Consider the following 19530-nt stretch of genomic DNA (forward strand, 5'->3'; position numbering starts at 1 on the left):
CTTGTTTAATCCTCCCAACTCTGGGACATAGGAGCTATTATTATCCTCAGTGGACAGATGGAGAAGTCGGGGCTTGTAAAGGTTAAATAACCGGGCCGGGGTCAGGGTCCCGAGGAAGGGATGGGCAGAGCCAGGACTCGAACCCAGACTGTCCCGCTCCGGAGTCTGTGCCTGCAACCACGGTCCTATGCCGTGCTTTGTAGGAGGGGAGGCCGCTTACCTTTCATTTTCAGCTTTGGGTCCCGAAAGCCACATACCAATAAATTTGCTGCGTGACAAGAGTCAGAAACCTTTTGTTTCTGTGCCAAGAACATAGAGGGGGAAGGATGAGGAGGGGCCCAATGACCCATCAGCGAAAACCCTGTGATTTCCAGATGCTGAGTGTGATTCACCTCATGAGCTGACCGGCATGAGGCTCCTCATGGGGTGACTATAACCTCTTAGCCTTTGGCTCCTTGGGGAATCAAAGACGGGGTCTCAGTCCCTGCTCTGTGCTGGGGACCAGCGTGTGACAGGCCTGTGCAGAGAGCACACCTAACCTTGCAGTCCTGTGCCGTGTTTGTCATCTGCAGATGTAAAGGCAACCGTGGTTTACCCGGCCACAGAGAAGCATCTACAGAAGTACCTGCGCCAGGACCTCCGCCTGGTCCAAGAGACGGGAAGTGATTACAAGAACATCACCTTACCCTACCTGGAGTCCCAGAGCCTCAGCATCCAGGTGACTGGCCCAGGGGCGCAGTCACAGGGTACCTCCCTGTGGGCAGTGTCTCTCTCTCTCGAGGCCCTGTCAGGGGCCATCGCCTTCCCATAGGTTTGGGGTCAGGCAGAGAGCCCAGTGGAAAGCCCTATCCTCCGGGGGATTTCATACCTCCTAGCATGGGGGTCAGCACACAAATGTGGAAGGAGCTGCATGAGATAGGAGAGGATGAGTGGCATAGGACGCTCTGGGCTGATGTGGTCACTCTTTTATCCAGGGTGGCCAGAGAAGGCTTCCGTGAGACGGGAATTGCTCCTTGTCTTGGGTGTGCCACTGAGGCTCTGTGGGACTCTCAGTGCAGCCTCTGGGCTTTTGAAGAACCTGTGTCTCCAGTTGCACTGAGACCGTCTCGGGAGGGCCGTGCCCTCAGCTGGGTCTGTGAATGGATCAGGACTGAAGCCAGAGTCACTCCCCTACCCTGCTCCAGACTTTTGTTCCTGGTTCCACCTCTGGGAATGTAGGCCCAGAGTAAAAACTTCATCCACTTGTTCCCCTTGCCGTTCGCTCCCCAGAGGGCAGGGTCCTGATGGCCTCGGCAACTCAGTGCAAGACCTCTTCTCCCAGGAGCTGATGTGAGGTTTGGCAGCATCTTCAGCCACTAGACCAGACACAAGGCCATTTAGCTCAGAGATCACGACTTCTCCCTGGGCCGAGGCCCAGTGCCAGCCTGAGCCTATGCCTGAAATTGGCCCCGAGTGAATGCTCAGCATTAAATATGATGGATGAGGCATTTCCTCACTTACTCACTGGCTCTCACCATCTCTGTCTCTCCGTCACTCCCTGTTCTCTTTGAGCATGTCTCACCCGCTTTCCCCAAGATGCCGGTCGTGGCAGTGGCGGGCACTCACATGCAAGGCACTTGTGGCCATTTCACCCTGGCCAGAAGAAGGGAGGGGTCCCGGGTGTGGGGTCCCTGCCAGGTCAGTTGTACCTGCGAGAAGCAGGGGCAGGGTGGTAGGCAGTCATGTGGGAGGCCCTGTGCACCAACAGCTCGCTTTCCCATGGTGGACCCCGGGCTGTTAGCTCCGGCCCTGCTGTGCTGTGTTGGCACCAACTCCTCTGGCTTACGCTGGCATGAGATTTTTATTTTATTTTATTTTATTTTATTTTATTTTATTTTATTTTATTATTTTATTTTATTATTTTATTTTATTTTATTTTATTTTATTTTATTATTTATTTATTTACTTATTTATTTTTATTTTTATTTTTATTTTTTTTTTAAGGCCCTGCACTTGCTCTGTCCTCTAAGTGGAAAGGAGATGTGTCTCCATCTTCCTAGATAGCTGCTGCCCTCCAGGGTCTTAGAGGAATCTCCTGGAATAAATGTTCTGTGGCACCAATTGCATACATGTGGGATCCAAACAAGGAAGCTCTTAAAGTTGGTGTGAGTTATATATGTCCTTCCTTTTATACACCACCGCCTAGTTCCTCTTGGAAAATAATACAATAGAATTCCACTACTCTACCAAGTTCTGTTTGACTCAAGCACCGGGTGGCATCGGGCCATGGCCCGGTGATGACAACAGGTGCTCTGCTGGAGGCTGCGGTGTTTTTTTCCTTGACTGTATCTAGGAAGTTTACAAGCACTTAGCTCAACTGACAACAGTCATTATTTTTATTGAACATCTACTCTGTACCAGGCTGTGTGCTAGGCTCTGGAGGGTCACCAAGGTAAACACTTGTAATGCCCCCGGAGTCTTGTAGGGAAAACAGACATGGAGTCTGACCAGTAAAATTTAATGGGATAAGTATTATCCCATGGTGGTTTGTATCCGAGGTTCCGTGGTGACCTGAAGGGAAGTGATCAGCTCAGACAGTGGGGACGTCACAGAGGAAGGGATCCTCCCATTGTGTTTTAAGGGACAAATAGAAGTTTGCGAGGGGGACAAGGCAGAGAACGGCGTTTCAAGCAAAGGGAAGAGCAAGTAGAGAGGCTCAGTGGGCTGGAGGATCGGCAGGAGACAAGAGGAGCAGGTGGGCAGAGGCCAGTGTGTGTGCCTTCAGGAGACCAGGAGCTCCCAAGCCTTGCTGATCATCAGGATTGCTTGGGAAGATCATTAAAAATACAAAGCACAGGGTCCTATTCCAGATCTACTGGATCAGAATGTTCAGGGAGTGGAGCTGGAAAATCTGTATTTTTTTTAAAAAAAAAATTCTGTTTCTAGTGATCATCAGATTTCGGAACCATTGCCATAGGCAATGAGCATCCCCTAAACGATTTTAAGCCTATGGTTTCCATGAGATTTAAAAGAATCGCTGGAGTCCGGTGAGCATGAGTATGGGAGCAGGAAGGCTCTAAAGGCTGGTGTGAGGTCTGTACCAAGGCTGAGGCAGTGTAGAGGGCTCCGGCAATGATTGGAGAACCAGGGCGTGGAGGTGGCAGATTTGGAGAGGCAAGCCAGGTGGCTCCAGGTCCAGCGTGGGCCGTGTGTGCATAGGTGGTAGGATCTTTAACCAGGATGGGGGCATGGACAATGCACAGGGTTAATGTGACAAACCATCCGTTCAGTTTGGGACTTGTGAGTGCTCACCAGGTGCCAGGGACTGTTCCAGCATTCTCTGTGCATCACCTTCTTGAATCATCTCTGCAGCTTTTTGGAGATGGGATTCACAGCCAGCAGTGTCACTCTGGCACCTGTGCTGTCAGCTGACCTTTCTGGTTCCTCAAATTTGAGGTGCTTGTAACTCCTCAGTAAATAATGTCATCAGACCTCTGGGTCCCGAGCATTAAAGACCCTCAAGCTCAAACTGTTGGTCTGTGAATCATCAGGTTGAAGTTTAGTGTCATCCCAGGATTCGGATTCTTACTCTGCTGTCTCAGAGCAGTGTGAGTGCCCCGCACTTCTGACCCCAGCCCCTTGTCTGGAAAGTGTGACTAGAGACCCCGTGGGGATTGAGATTGGTGCCACAGATCAGGGGGCACCAGAATGGTAGCTGCAATTGGGCACCCGTAGGTCTCATTCCAGGGACAGGGTTGGGGGAGTGCTGAGCTGAGACAGCTGGAGGTGTGGGCAGGTGAAGGGTGGCCAGGAGGAGAGCAGCTAGCAGGTGGGTGAGCAGAAAAGCAAAAGGAGAGTGGACAGGGAGTGAGATATCCCAGGGGAGGAGAGTTGCCAGTATCACCTACTGCAGGGAAGCCATGCCAGATGCATTCCAGAAGCCAGGACTGGCTGAGTCTCCCGGGCTGGCTTTCTGATGGGCTCTCTGCCCGTTACATGCGCCCCCACCCTGTGATTCATGTGAATTCTGTTCTCTGGTCCCCTCCCTTATCTGGGCTGCTGGCCTGGAGCTTCACATAGATTCACATCCCTCCCGCTCTCCCAGAGGCCTTCCCCATGTGGCTCAGAGTGTGGGCTCTGGGGCCATACTCTGGGTTGGAATTGGGTGGACTCTTGTGCTTGCTTTTTCCTTACGTGGGGACACCAGTGCATGTGAGTGGTAGTCCCTCTGAGGCCCTGAGGACCGGGCCTGGCCTGTGGTAGGGCTGCTGGCCACCACCACACCTTCGCCCCCCTCCTCTCTCGATGCTGCAGCCTCCAGCAGAGCGCCTGTGGTCATCATGGGGCCACAGCCTGACACCACCTCACATGGGGACTTTCCAAGCACCTTCCTCTGCTTTTTGGGGCCTACGCGGTGCTGGGTGCTGACAGTCATTTACACCCCACTCCACCCTAACATAGAGGTATTGTCAGCCCCTCTCAGAGGGGGATCCTGAGGCTCAGATAGAGTGTACCACTTCCCAGGGTGTCAACTGGTTAGTGAGGAGGTGTGAGAGAAACCAAGCTTTGGGGGCCCCAGAACAGGTTTGTTCTCCTATCTACTACCACACAGCTTTCCAGTCCAAGTGGGGGCTGCCTATCGGTGGGCAAGAGATAGCCGGGGCCCCAGGGTTCTCCAACGAGTATCATCAATCCCCTCATCCTTCCCCTTTACTTTTTTTTTTTTTTTTAATTTTATTTATTGATGAGAAACACAGAGAGGTGGAGATACCGGCAGAGGGAGAAACAGGTTCCCCACTGGGAGTCCAGTGCAGGACCCATCCCTGGACCCCGGGATCATGACCTGAGCAGAAGGCAGATGCTCAACCACTGAGCCACCCAGGCGTCCCTCCTTTTTACTTTTGAAGTACTTTGGGTCAGGTTCCTGCTGACTTTTTTTTCCTGCAGCACATTCCCAGTGAGCTTTCCAGTGGAAAAGGAAATGCCTCTGTGGGAGAGTCTCCACTTGCTGGGCTGGGCATTGCTGTGGTCCTTGTGCTGCTCAAGGAAGCCGCTGTTGGCTATCCTCCAATCCACTCCCAGTGGCACAGCCAGCCTTCTTGGGAAGGCTCCTCTCTTGTAGTGGGTGGGCCACATTGTGACTGACCTGTGGGCCTTACCAGGGGGTCTGGGAGCCCTAGGTAGTCCCTGGCAGGTACCCTCTGCTCCCTCCTCTCTCTCACAAAAGCACATTTGACCTTAGCCACGCTGGCTGAGAGCCGAGGATGTGGATTTGGGATGAGGTGTGCAGACTCCAGAGCAGCCCCTCCTGCCCCTGGCCTTCGCAGATACCCCTCGTGCCAGAACTTCTGGGAGCGGCCAAAGGACCCTCCACTGGCCTGGTTGTGTCGGTTGTCCATGCCCTGGCCTCCTGATCCACCCCTTCGGTGACCCGGGAGGCCCTTCCTGAGCACGAGCCCAGCAACTGCCCCGTCTCTGGCTCTCCAGCAGACTCTTCTCTCGGGTTTCAAGCTGAGAGTTGACTCAGAGTTCTGGGGAAGTGAAGAGAGGAGGTCTGTGGGTTTGAGCCCTGTGAGAAGAGGGCCTTTCTTATCTTAACCTCCCCGTGGCTTCTTCAGAGAGGCCAGCAGGACCCTAATTGTAAAAGGACATCCTTGGGATCTGCACAGAACTCAAGGAGGGGTTCTCTGAAGACTGTCAGCAGCTGATAAAAAGGTCTCAGGGGGTGGGGACTCGGCTGGAGGCCCTGGGTTGGCAGGAGAGGTGTGTATAATTGCCATCTCCTGGTCACACGGGGGCCGTGTCAGCATCAGAGGTACTGATCCCAGCACGAGCAGGAGTCCCACCCAGACGGATGGGAAGCCACACAGTAATGTCTGGGCCTTCCCTGCCTTGCTGGGTAGAAGGAACCCCCACCCTGCCCATCTTGGCCTGTGGTCCAGAATAAAGTGGGAAGGGGCTTCTGGAGATGCTACTGCTGAGTCCTGGGGACGGGGACGGGTATAGACCGGCCCTGTGAGGCCAGAGCAGTGTGTGTCCACAGGAAGGACCTGAAGAGCCTCCCTGACCCAGCTCAGGGGGCCCTGAGGGGATGGCTATGGTGGGAGAGGGGAAGTCTCTTCTGGATGCCCAAGAGCAGAGCAGTGGGGACAAGGCAGCCCGAGTGTAGAACCCCCCCCTCTCTGCCCCGAGCTGAGTGGCCCTTTGTGGCTTGGCCCAAGAGAGCTTTCCTAGCCCGGTCGGTGGTGTTTCCCTGGAAGTCATGAGCAGCTATGTGAACACTGTCTCTCCCCCCTCCTTCCAGTGGGTGTACAACATTCTCGATAAGAAGGCGGAAACCGACCGGATTGTTTTTGAGAACCCAGATCCCTCCGATGGCTTTGTCCTCATCCCCGATCTCAAGTGGAACCAACAGCAGGTAAGAGCTTCCGTGCTGGGGCTCTCTGTCGCCCTGTACTGGCTGCAGGCTACCCTGCCCTTCTTTCTCACGCTGGTCTCCGAGCAGGTTTTAATGAACCAACAGTGGAGGCCTGAGCTGTGCACAAACATTTACACCATAATGGGCCTGCTTAGAGTTCTTCCTGGCACTCCTTCCACCCAGGGGTAAAGCATGGGGTAATGTTTGCATCCAAGTGGCTTGGCCTCCATCCTCCCTTTGAGGAGCCCCTGGAGCCCTGAGGACAGTTTACATTCCTCCTATGCCCCTGGAGAACAGCAGATCTGGGCAGGCCCATGGTCTGAAGCACCGATAGGAGCCATGGCAGCCAACCCAAAGGGTCCCCCTCCACTGCCCGGGGCTAAGAGCAGTGTCCCAGTGGCCCAGGCTTCCACCTTAGCCTCTCAGCTCTGTTTTCTGGTCTCCATACTCCTCACCTCCACCCTCCTAAGGAGCAGGTTTCCAGCAGAGCTGACCTCCCTCACCCTCTCTCTGGTTCTCTGCAGCCGCCTCACCCCCCCCCCCCCCCGCCATCACAGTAGCCCACCACCAAAGCCATCGTGGACCACCACCTCTTTGGGTGGACTTTTGTACCGACAGTATCAGCAACAGGCAGAGCACTGTGTTGCGGGAAGTGCTGTTCACCACACACACCACCACCACCACCCCACCACCCCACAAACTCAGCCTGTGGTGGGCCAGGGGCCACCGTGAGGGATTGCTGGGTAGGGAGTGAAGAGTAGGGAAACTCTGTCTCCCAATTCAGATCTTTGAGTCATCCGAGCTTGAGTTTGCAGTGCTGCCCTGGGGTGGATCCTTCTGGTTCCTGAGCTCCTCACACAGAGGCATTGTTCTAGAGCCCGGCTTGTCGCCTCTCCATGCACACCTTCCCTCCTGCTTTCTCAGTCATGGCCTGCACTGGGCTCATCAGCAGTTGACTTGGTTTTGATTTGGTGATTTCTAGACCTACCATACCACTCCTTCATGAATGGGGGAGGGCCTATGAGGGCCTATGGTTTGGGGTAAAGGGACAGGATTTCAGCTCAGAGGCACACAGGCAAGTGAGTGCCAGCTGCCTCTTAAGAGAGGCTCCTGGGAGTTACTGAAGTTGCCTTAAGGGATGGTAGCGAATCCGAAGGGGGTTTTCAGAAGTTGTAGCACTGTGTGATGATTCGTTCGAGCCAGAGAAGAGCAAAGGAGGTGACTGGCCACTGGTACGGTGTTGTAGTGGAGGGAGGCTGCCAGAGTACCTGGTGTCCACTCCCACCACCCCCAGCCCTGCAGCTTATCCCCACCACAGGCCCGGATGGAGGAAGCCAGGCCTGGCTCTGGAGTTGTCAGGGAGCTGGGACAAGACCACAGAATAGGTGTGCTGGTGACAGGTCTGGGCGATGCCTTTGTGCAGCTCTGCAAACCCCCTGTCTGTCCCCTCGGGTCATGAGAGATGGTATATGAGGTAGGAACAACTTCTAGACAAAGACAAAGAGCTCGTGACTTGCAGGGGCAGTGGTCTAAGGGCCACGCAGGGACGAAAAAGATTGACCTGCTACACACTTGAGCCCACGGCACTGAGAACGAAAATGCATCGTCCTTTTGACCTTGTGCTGGCAGGCATCCTGCTTGGCCTACCAGTTGGACTGCCTTGTCTGTCCCCTTTAAGACAGAAAAGTCTTCAGGAACTGCACTGGGCTCCCAGCCACAGGGCTGGGGCGGCTGGCCCTCGGGGCTTGTGAATAGGCAGCTTAAATGTCAGCCTTCTTTTGATGGCCATACAGGTGCAATTGTTCTTAACCTTTGCTTAATTAGCGCGAGTCTCTTGGTGGTGCCATATTTCATTGTCTCAAATCCTTGGCTTGTGACAGAACACTGAAATCGACAGCTCCCTTAGAATTTGGCAGCGCAGCCAGCAGGCGAGACAGAGCGAGCCTGGACTTCTCTTCTTTTTCCTTATACCAGGAGAGTACTGAAGGAAGAAGTGCTCCGATGTTTGCTTTATTTAAGGAGCCTTCTTTGCCACGTGGGAGTCTCTTCCTGCTGCCCTTTTCCCCAAAGGTCTAACCGTATTGCCTCCCACCTGCTGGCCCAGGATTAAAGAGACTGTCTGTCCATATGTCCAGCTGTCTACCCATCTATCCGTTCCACATATATTTATCAAATGCCTAATGTCTACTAGAGAATCTTGCCTCCCTAGAGCTTATAATATCCTTTCCCCAGTTGTTTTAAAAAATCGCCTGTATGTTCTCTTTTAGTTGCTTTTTTAACTTTTTTTTTTTTTAATTATTTTTTTTTTAATTTTTATTTATTTATGATAGTCACAGAGAGAGAGAGGCAGAGACACAGGCAGAGGGAGAAGCAGGCTCCATGCACCGGAAGCCCGATGTGGGATTCGATCCCGGGTCTCCAGGATCGCGTCCTGGGCCAAAGGCAGGCGCCAAACCGCTGCGCCACCCAGGGATCCCTAACTTTTTTTTTTTAATTTAAAAGTCCAGTTAATACATGTGATGTAGTTTGAGAATGTAGGTGAGGTCCGAACCTACACTAAGAAAGAATTCTTGAGACATCTTTGATGCAAAAAAGATGGTTTTATTAAAGCAGGGGGTAGGACCCGTGGGCAGAAAGAGCTGCTGCCCCCGGGTTATGAGGAGCGGCTGATTATATACTTGGGAGTTGGAGGCAAGGAAAAAGGAAGGTTTTCAAAAGGACTTTCATATGCTAAAGGGGACCTACGAGACTGGAGGCCTTGCCCTTATCTAAGGTTCCTTTTCCCTCTAGCAAGGCATTAACATTAAGACAGTTGGGAACTTCCACCTGGAAGTTAGGTTATTGATAAGAATGCTTTTTTCTTGTAATTCACAAAGACATTTATAAACTGAGGGAGAATGCTGTTTTTCAGGACTTGCTCTCTGTACCTTAACCATTTGTTTTCCCTTCCCTCAGCTTTAGGGCAGCCCAGAGAGGCTGAGGAATGTCACCCATGTTCCACCTGAGGGTGGGGGGGTCGTGGGGGTGCTCTGTCCTCAGCTTGCCTTCTGCTCTCTCATCCCAGGCACGTGGTAAAAGTGCAGGTAGTACGAATAGCGCAGTGAGAGGACTTCTCTCATGCCACATTCCTCCGTCTCTCCTTCCAGGTATAGTCCTTGCACATTGTGTACATAGGTACATTTGTACATGTGTCTATGGACACGATGCGCCTTTCAGGTCACCTAAGGTATGTTCTTTGATCTGAAGTGCCCAGACCAAGAAACTCTTCCTTTGGGTCACTCCAGAGGTGGAGAGATGGCCAAGGCTCCAGCCACTCCCCATCTCCCCCCCCCCCCCCCCCCGCCAGGAATCTGTTAACTTTTATTCTGTGGGCCTGTTTGTGTTTGTTTGTTTTTTTTTTTTTTTAAGATTTTATTTATTTATTCATGAGAGACACACACACAGAGGTAGAGACACAGGCAGAGGGAGAAGCAGGCTCCATGCAGGATGTGGGACTCGATCCCGGGTCTCCAGGATCAGGCCCTGGGCTGAAGGTGGCACTAAACCGCTGAGCCACCTGGGCTGCCCTAGCCTGTCTTTTAAAAAGAGATTGGGAGTGCCTACCTAGCCTGCCCAGAGTGAGCAGTGGGCCACCTTCTCGGATACCAGTCTGAGACCCTTGCCAGCTCCTTGTCTAGCTTTCTTCAGACCATTTCTCTGAGCCGGGGGTCCTAGAACTGCCTGCAGAAAATCTGGATTGATGTTTGCTATCAAAGAATGGGTTTCCTTTCCCTCTCTCACCCAGCACCAGGCTTCATGCCTCATTCGAGGCCTGTGGAGCAGAGAAGTGTGATTTAATGTCATGTTTGTGATTTTTCAGCAGGCATCATTTAAAACAAATGCTACTATTACCTGAGAGCCTGTGACAGTGACACGTAAGAACAGCTGAAGATACCAACAGGCACAAAGACATCCCAAGTTCAAGCAGTTGTATTTCCTGCTTCTCCTCTGGCTCCGAGAGAGAGAGAGAGAGAGGAGAGAGAGAGAATGTCCCAGGCACAGGCCCTGAGAAGGGAGAGTATAGAAGGGCCTTCCGAGCAAAACCGAGCCTTAGTTAGGCACAGCTTAGCTGTTTGCTGGGAGGTTCCCACGGGGCTCATCTGTAGCAGGTCTGAGGCAGAGAGCCCAGACCGTTGGAACTCCGGCAGAGAAGCATGTCTATGGGATGAAGAGACTATGTTGGCATGAAGAGGCACAGTTGGACAACAGGCACCATATGGGAAACCTCCTTCTTGGTTTTCAAACTGAGCCCCTTGGGGATTTGGTTAGGCGACTCGTCCCCAGATTATCCCTGGGAGGAACGTAGCAGCTCAGGCTGCCCGGCCGAGTGCTGCGGGGTCCCCTCCAAGCCTTGCTCTGTGGAGCCCTGGTGTCTGGGGCCCGCCTTGCTCATGGATGTGTGATCATCAGCCAGGCCAAGGGTTTGAGTGAGCAGGGAGGGGTGGGAAGGTTTTCTGGGCAGAGGAAGAGTTCGTTTGCCTTCTGGCACAAGATCTTGTTGACTTTGGTTCTTTGCACTGTTGTAACCTCCAGATTTTCAGCCAGGCGCTGTTTTCAGGAAGGACGGCAGGAAGGGTGCTCTGTGGGTCCTGTGCTACGGGAAGAGAGAAAAAGATTTGGCACTCTGCTCTGCTCGGTCCCTCTTCACCCTTCAGGTCATTCTACACCCCTTCCCCTGCTCTGGACGCCCAACAAATCAAGTTACTTGCTCTCTCCTTCACATGCTCTATACTTTCTTTCCTCTGAGCCTTTGCTTTCACTGTTCCTTCTCCCTGAATGCCCTTTCTCTAAACACTGTCTCTCCTTTAAGACTTGGATCCCCTGCCTCCTCTTCCAGGAAGCCTGTGTGGATCACCCTCGCTAGTCTTTCCTTTCTTTTTTCTGTACTTTTATCACTTTAGGTCTTATAGTAGCTACTTACATACATGCTTTTAGCCCATTGACTCTTGTGGGGGGGAAGAGTTGTCCTTGGCCCTTACTTGAACCCTCTCCTCCCACCACCGCATCAGCTCTGTGAGTATATAAATATTCCCATATGATATTCTTTAGTAGGGAGAATAAATAAAAGTTCTGCCTTAGACTGTCCCACTCACCCCAAGCTTGTGGAGGCACCCATGGCCTGGGGGTCGGGCCTGCCGCGGGCTTCCCAGGATTGCCTGTGGCTGGCACTGTGGCAGGCCTGGCGGCAGGCGCTTCTTGGCTTCCATGAGGGATTGACTCCAGGATCGGCTGCCTCCACTGGCTCTGCCCGTCGCTGAGCATAGTTTACCCCTGCCAATCTCTGCACAGCTCGATGACCTGTACCTGATTGCCATCTGCCATCGCCGGGGCATCAGATCGCTTCGGGACCTTACTCCAGAGCACCTGCCGCTGCTCAGGAACATCCTCCGGGAGGGCCAGGTGAGTTGCCCTTGCCAAATCCACACAGAAGCCCAGAGCATTTCTTTTTTAAAAGATTTTACTTATCGGGATCCCTGGGTGGCGCAGCGGTTTAGCGCCTGCCTTTGGCTCAGGGCGCGATCCTGGAGACCCGGGATCGAATCCCACGTCGGGCTCCCGGTGCATGGAGCCTGCTTCTCCCTCTGCCTGTGTCTCTGCCTCTCTCTCTCTCTCTCTCTGTGACTATCATAAATAAATAAATAGAAGTTTAAAAAAAAAAAAAGATTTTACTTATTTATTCATGAGACAGAGAGAGAAGAGACACAGGCAGAGGGAGAAGCAGGCTCCATGTGGGGAGCCCGATGTGGGACTCGATCCTGGGACCTGGGGTCGTGACCTCAGCCGAAGGCAGATGCTGAGCCATGCAGGTGCCCAAGCCCAGGATTTCTAGTCCCATTCCAGTGTGTTCTCTGGCCACTTTCTTCACCCTTCGCAGAAGTCCCTCTGTGGGAGGGCTTCTCTCTGGATGCCCGTCCCAGGACCCCGCGGAGGTCCTTAGGTGGACTCACAAGGCCTTTGTCTCCTGGTGCTGCCCTTCCCTCCAGCTATAACTTCCAGCCGCCTTTCCTCCGCCTGGGTTCCTGCTTTGCCTCCCTGCCTTCCTCCTGCACGTTTCTTCAGGGGCCCCCTCCCCTCCCAGGATCCCCTGTGTCTGCTCATGTCAGCCACATTGCACCAGACGTGTTTCTCGGGCATTTGGGTCCCCGACTCCGATGTGTGTACACATGTACCTCCTTATCTGCCCCGAGGCCAGGGCCTGAGTTCTGTAGCCCCTGGCCTTCTGGGGTACCTTGTATGGGAATATTTGTTGAATCGCGTGAAGGAGGCGAGGAAAGAGAGTCTAGAATCTTGGGTTGTGGTCTTGGTTCTGACTGTCTGACCCTCACCACCCGAGTGACTCCGGGCAGGACTCATCATCTCACCTCCCTGGTGAGATGGGCCTCGGTATGTGGATGAGACGCTGCCAAATCCCATTCTGGGGGGCGGTTCTCAGCCGTTTGTCCGCTCAGACATTCAGCGTTGCTGCCCCCGTGCCAGGGCCCAGCAGTCACCAGGGTGCCCAGCCAGGAGCGAAGCTTGCGGCTCTGCAGCAAGAGTTGCTCCATGGCTCTGCTGCCGGCCTGGGGGAAGGGCTTTCCTGGACCTGCTCTTTGCTGACCTCTGGACCCCAGCTGCCGCACCACTGCGCCCTCCCCGGCCTTCTCCCTCCTGCCTGCCCGCATCACTGCCTCTGCGGCCCCCTGTCTCTTTTTGGAGTCCTTTGTTTCTCTCCTGAAACAGCCTCTGGATGGCGGAGTGGCGTCTTTCTCTCAGGGAGATGCTGGGCCTCCACTTCACCTGCCCTGGCAGCTGGGGCAGCCTCGCCCAGACAGGCCAGCAGCACTTATCTCCAGAAGGCCTTTGGGCACCCTGGCCCTGGCCTCACACACCCCAGGCAGAGTTCCAAGTGCAGGATGTAATTGTGGGGTGTATCTTGAACCCAGTGGGGCCCTCGACTTTTTCTCTTAGCCTCTGACCACCTCAGGGATTCGCTGGAGTCTCCTGTTAAAGCCAAGCCTCCGAGGCTCCTGAAGGGGAATTTGGTTGAAAAGCCATAGCCCTGAGCAGGGTGGGGGGGTGGATGGAGGGAGCCGGGGTCAGAGTCAATGCTTTCCTCTTCCCCCAGGGGTCCCTGAGACCTTCCCTGGGTCTTGAAGGGGCGGCCCTTCCCGTGTGCCCTGCCCACCCTGTCTCTCCCACCAAGCCTCGGCTCAGCCCCATCCCTGTCACCCTTGCTCCCCAGCTCCTCTCTGTTCTGTGCCAAGAGGGGGTATAATCCTCCCTCCCAGCTGCTTACTGACTGCGGTCTGCATCAGTCAGCCAGGGGGAGGATAGTCACTGTGGTCTTGGACACCTGGGGCCTGTCCTTAGTAGGCACGGGGACTTCTGGACTCCCAGCAGCGACTGTGGGAGGAGCTTCAGTGTTTTATCCAGGTTGGAGCTCGGAGCCTTAAGGGAAGCCACCGTTCCCATCATTTGGGAGAAAAGCCTCTGCTCAGCCTTTCTCACCTGCTTTTGTTGATGCCCCAGAACAGAGGGCAGGGACCTGTAGCAAACAGTGGGGAGGGAGCTGTCCAGAGGCCAATCAGGGATCGGGGCCAGAGCAGGGGCCTGGGGCTGCGGGCCTGTGGGCAGCTCAGTGACCCCTCCTGCCACTCCCCTTCCTCATCAGGAAGCCATTCTGCAGCGCTACCAGGTGAGGGGAGACCGCATCCGTGTGTACCTGCACTACCTGCCCTCCTACTACCACCTGCACGTGCACTTCACAGCCCTGGGCTTCGAGGCCCCGGGCTCAGGGGTGGAGCGGGCTCATCTGTTAGTGGATGTGATCGAGAACCTGGAGTGTGACCCGGAGCACTACCAGAGGCGCACCCTCACCTTTGCCCTCAGGGCTGATGACCGCCTGCTCAGGCTCCTGCAGGAGGCCCAGAAGAGCTGAGTCCACCCAGGGGTTGTCGGCAGAAGAACGCCCAGGTGTGGGATCGGCGGGGGACCTCGGGGGTTTTTACCACTAAGTGAGTTTTTTAAAAAACGTATTTTGTACTGGCTCCTTCCTAGTATGTGAATAAAGCCCTGGTCTCCTTCCGTGTGGACTGATGGCCCTGGCTGGGGGAGGCAGGTAGAGTGAGCAGAACGGGGTCGGAAGATCCTGAGAAAGGAGCCGCGTCTGGGGCGGTGGCCCCCGCTGACCTGGGAGCGGCCACGGGCTTTCCACAGATCCCAGTAAGCACCGTCCCTGGTGGTTTCCGTGTCCTGGGTCCCTCAGGATCTCTCTCTGCCTCCCGCCCTTCGTACTCTGCTCTCACGTCCTCCTTCCTCCTTCCCCTTTTCCGCATCTTCCTAATGGTTTTCAAGGCCCACGTGTCCAGGAGTTCCCCAAAAAACCAAAGGCAAAAACTTTCTGGAAGGAATGTATAGTTTTTGACAGTGCTTCCTCTTCCCGTCCCCAGAATTGCGGTCGCACCTCCCATGCATGAGTCAGCGCTGCCCCTTAACTTCTCGTTGACAAGAATGAAGGATTGCCGCCTGGAAGTGGGAGGCTTTTAGTAGGAATCAGATGATGCAAGCCCCCAAAAGCTTGCCTTTGCCTCTGGTATTTGGTCAGCAAGCCCCTGGCCTTGAGTTTGTTATCTGGGCAGGAAGACAACACAGACTCACACAGCAGCCAGAAAGACCAAATGCAAAACAGCCTGTCAACGAGGGCAAACTGATAGGGTCAGGGCAAACTGATAGGGTCGTGGGGACCGGAGCTCCAGGGGGCTGGGATTTGAGGTGTGACCAGCGACTCGGGGCCCTGTTCACAGACTCTGGAGACCAGGAAGGGGCTCCCAAGCATCTGAGGCTGGTAGCTTATGGGGGGGCGGTGACACCTACCCCTGCTCCGCCTGCACAGGGACACAGGTGCACACGCGAGGGCACGCAGTTGAGCAAATAAGGCCCCTGTTTCAGCACAGAGGACAGATCTGTCCCAAGGCTGGAGGGAGGCTGGTTTTGCTGGTTTGTCCCTTGGCCCCGCTGGGTCATGCTTCCTGGAGCCGGGGTGGGGGTGGGGGGGGTGGACAAGATGTTGGGTTCTGCTAAGTGATAAGAGGGAAGACGCTGAAGGCCAGGCCGGGGTGGCTCTTGGCTCTTCCTCTGCAATCCCGGGGATGGAGAGGGGACCAGGGGACAGACAGTTCAGAGTCAAAGGTTTATTAAGCAGCATGTTGTGGGCCAAGGACTGCCCTAGAGGCCGCTGGTGAACAATCCCTCCTCCGTAACCTGGAACCAGACCCTGGGAGTCCCTGAGCCGTTTGTAAAAGGGCTCGGGGATCATCCGTGAAGCGTCCTGCTGCGTAAAGGGAACACGTGATAGTCTTGCTTTACGGTAAACTTGGACTTACTGAGGGACTCTTAAGCTAGACAGTGCTTTAAATGTTGGGAAAACAAAGCTCCTACCCTCCGGGCTACTGGGGCAGCCAGCCAGGTGAACGTAGGAGTAAGAGGGCTGCACCGGGAGCTGGGAGCTACCTTGGGAACAGATATGTGGGAGAGGCTGGTGCAAACGGCTCCCTAGGAGGACAGAGGAATGGGCCTGTGGGGCCACGGCTGCCCAGCTCCTGTCCTGGGAGAAGGCCGGCTCCCGGAGAGCTGCCTGTCTGCCCCCAAGGGGGAGAAGCCAGGGGAGAAGCTGAAGGCAGCTCATTGCAACTCAAGGGCCTCTCCTCTAAGACCCAAGCTTTCTGACCACACCTGGCACTTCCTGTCAGTTCTGCGGAGTCTCCGTTCCCAGGGGCCACGTGCAGCTCCCTCCACCTCAGACCTCGTGGGCCTGCAGCAGGGGGCAGCAACTGCCCCCCAACCAGGGCTCTCCCCTCAAGTAAAGGGACCCCACTCAGTCCCAGGTCTCCTGGTTCGCGGTCCAGGGGATGCAGAGTGAGAGCTACCCCTCTCTGCCCGAGCTTTCTTCTTTTCTTTTTTTTTTTAAGTTTTTATTTATACATGACAGACACAGGCAGAGGAGAAGCAGGCTCCCTGCAGAGAGCCCAGTGTGGGATCCCTGGATCATGCCCTGAGCTGAAGGCCAATGCTCAACCGCTGAGCCACCCAGGCGTCCCTTCTTTTCTTTTTGTTTAAGATTTTTATTTATTTTAGGGGATCCCTGGGTGGCTCAGCAGTTGAGCGCCTGTCTTCGGCCCAGGGCGTGATCCTAGAGTCCCAGAATCGAGTCCCACATCGGGCTCCCTGCATGGAGCCTGCTTCTCCCTCTGCCTGTCTCCACCTCTCCCTCCTCTCTCTGTGTATCTCATGAATAAATAAGTAAAGTCTTTAAAAAAAATAGAAGACTTTTATTTATTTTAGAGAGATGAGAGCGAGGGCATAAGTGGAGCAGAGGGAGAGGGAGTGAGAATCCCAAGCTGACTCGGAGCTGAGCTCAGAGCCCAATGTGGCGGGGCTCGATCCCATGACCCTGAGATCACGACCTGAACCCAAACCGAGTTGGACGCTTAGCTGACTGTGCCACCCAGGAGCCCCTGCCCTAGCTTTCCTCTTCTTTTTTTTTTTTTTTTTTTTAATATTTTATTTATTTACTCAAGAGAGACACAGAAAAAGAGAGGCAGAGACACAGGCAGAGGGAGAAGCAGGCTCCATGCAGGGAGCCTGGCGTGGGACTCAATCCCAGGTCTCCAGGACTGCACCCTGGGCTGAAGGCAGCGCTAAACTGCTGAGCCACCAGGTCTGCCCCCTAACTTTCCTCTTGATGCCACTTTGCAGAACCCCATATCCTGTCTCCCCCGAGAAAGCTTCCTGAGCAAGATCCAGTGTCCCTTGACCCCACCTTAACCAGCAAGCAAAGGCCAGCACCTCTGGCAGCATGATCCATCTGTCCTGCATGCGCAAAGAACGCCTCTGTGTCGTTCCCACCCCTGCCCCCCTGCGTGTGTGATGTGTCCCTGCCCTGCTGGAGCAGTGGTACAGGTCACCCTTCCCAGAAAAATCCTGGACGCGGCCACAACTGGCTGTCAGCCCCCAGTACTTGGCCTACTATCTCCTCGGCGTGGCCTGAGAAGGAAGGAAGCATTTTGGAGGCATGACTGCTATTGTTCCTTGGCTCCTCTCATTTTGCCCAAAAGTTTCCTCATAGAGCAAAACTGCCGAGTGTCCTGGATTTGTCAACATTCCTTCCTGAAGCCGAGAAAACATTTTGGAACAACTAAGCTCCGCTCTGCAGTGTCTCTGTTGAACACAGATCCCGGTACTGAGAAATCAAGAAACATTTATGTACAAAGTAATATTTGAAACTGTTTCTTCTGTAATACTTCCACCTCCAAAACATTTTAGCCTGTCTCTTCCTGAATACACTGGTGTAGGCCTGCCAATTCTTCCTTCTCAGAAAGGGCAAAAATCTTCATTCCAAACATGTATATATAATGTTAAAATGTCCCTTTTTAAAGAAGATGGTAGTAATGGATCGTGATTGTTTTTAAAATATCCTCACTCGGCAAAATAAATGTTGGCAACCCTGTGTTTGTTCAAGTGCTATTACTAGTGAGACAGTATTAGCTTCTGAAATCTAATCTAACTTCAAACTTGAAGTTACCATGTTTTAACCATTTAAAGAATAAGCAGGGACTGAATCAGGTATTTTTTTTTTCTTTATTCTTATTTATTTATTCATGAGAGACAGAGAGGCAGAGACAGGCAGAGGGAGAAGCGCGCTCCCTGTGGGGAGCCCGATGCGGGACAGGATCCCGGGACCCCAGGATCACAACCTAAGCCGAAGGCAGAGGCTCAACCACTGAGCCACCCAGGGGTCCCAACTGAATCAGTTTAAAGTGTTTCTGAATTCAATACACAGGGTTTGCACATCTACCCTACTTTTTTTAATAAGGGAGAATCTGGAGCTTATGATTTAGTGAGGACCACAGGCATTAATTACGCAGTCATTACAAGAGCGGTGAACGCCTTCAGAAAAGCAGAGGGGGCTGTGAGACCTTAGGCAAAGCGAAGCCAGATTTCTAGGCTAAACTTGATAGCCGAATGGCCTACACAGGCAGAGGCCCGGCAGTTAGGGAGACCATGGCCCGGCACGCTGGGACCTCGAGCCAAGCTTCTAGTGTGAGCACACGTGCCCTGGTCAGGGGGTGCCTGGCTGGCTCGGTCAATTGAGTGTCTGCCTTTTGGCTCAGGTCCTGATCCTGGGATGGAGCCCCCATGTTTGGCTCTCTGCTTGGCAGAGAGACTGCTGCTCCCTCTCTGCCTGCTGCTCCCCCACGTGTGCTGTTAAAAAAATAAATAAAATCTTAAAACAAAAGAAGAAGAAGAAAACTGGCCAGTTTGTCCCTTAGGACTACGATGAAGAAATGAAGGTCAAGGCTAAGGGCAAGCATCCGAGAGGCAGTGTGTTCGGATGGCTCTGCCATAGACTCTGCACCATCCCCCAGGGAGGAGTGTGGGCACGTTGCATAACTGGCTCCCAAATTATGTATGAAAAGAGTGTCCACCATGAGGGGTTTGTGGGGATTAAAGAACATTTTGTGGACAGAGTAGAGACTGGGTAAATGGTAGCTATTTTTCTACTGTGAGAAGGACCAGAGGATGTAACCAGAGATATTTAGGCTAGATATTAAAAAGAACTTCCTCCTTAGAAGGGCCCTAAAATCATAGAGTATGCGGTGGAGGCACAACAACCCAGTGACTTTTGGGCAAAAAGCAAACCATAAACTATCTGTGGTTAATTGATTGTGGCCCTATGCAGAGGCAAGGGCTGCGCACAATGACTTGGGATCTCTTCCAGCGTAAAAGTTCCTGGAATGCCTTGACCTACGGGCAGGTTTCTAAGACTACAACAGTGATGTCCTCTGCTATTGAGAACCCTGGGAACAGCTCAGCTCTGTGCTCCGGCCATATAAATCTGATAAAAATAGAGGCTGAAATACCCTCCCAGAGTTGCTATTTTTAAAAGCATCTGAGATGCTGGATTGGGTTTATTTCCTCCTCACACGGCATCTTGCTGTTCCCTCCTCCTGGTGGGCAGGATGCTAATGTGGCACATGTGAGGGACAGGAGCCAGAAGCCTGTGAGGCACATTTGTTGAGCGGCTCCATGCCTCCTACCCACACCCACTGCCTGCC

At 53.6% G+C, this 19530-nt stretch overlaps 1 protein-coding gene across 1 annotated transcript in view; it reads left to right on the forward strand.

Moving 5' to 3' along the window:
- DCPS (decapping enzyme, scavenger) overlaps nucleotides 1-14500 on the forward strand; it is a 39604-nt gene extending 25104 nt beyond the window's left edge. The window contains exons 3-6 of the mRNA XM_055305913.1: nucleotides 573-718; nucleotides 6284-6397; nucleotides 11726-11836; nucleotides 14088-14500. Coding sequence (XP_055161888.1) covers nucleotides 573-718; nucleotides 6284-6397; nucleotides 11726-11836; nucleotides 14088-14354 — 638 coding nt within the window. The 3' untranslated portion in view covers nucleotides 14355-14500. The remainder of the gene's footprint in view (nucleotides 1-572; nucleotides 719-6283; nucleotides 6398-11725; nucleotides 11837-14087) is intronic.
- The last annotated feature ends 5030 nt before the right edge of the window (nucleotides 14501-19530 follow it).

This window comes from Nyctereutes procyonoides, unplaced genomic scaffold (genome assembly GCF_905146905.1).
Source record: "Nyctereutes procyonoides isolate TBG_1078 unplaced genomic scaffold, NYPRO_anot_genome, whole genome shotgun sequence".
In the NCBI taxonomy this organism is placed as follows: domain Eukaryota; kingdom Metazoa; phylum Chordata; class Mammalia; order Carnivora; family Canidae; genus Nyctereutes; species Nyctereutes procyonoides.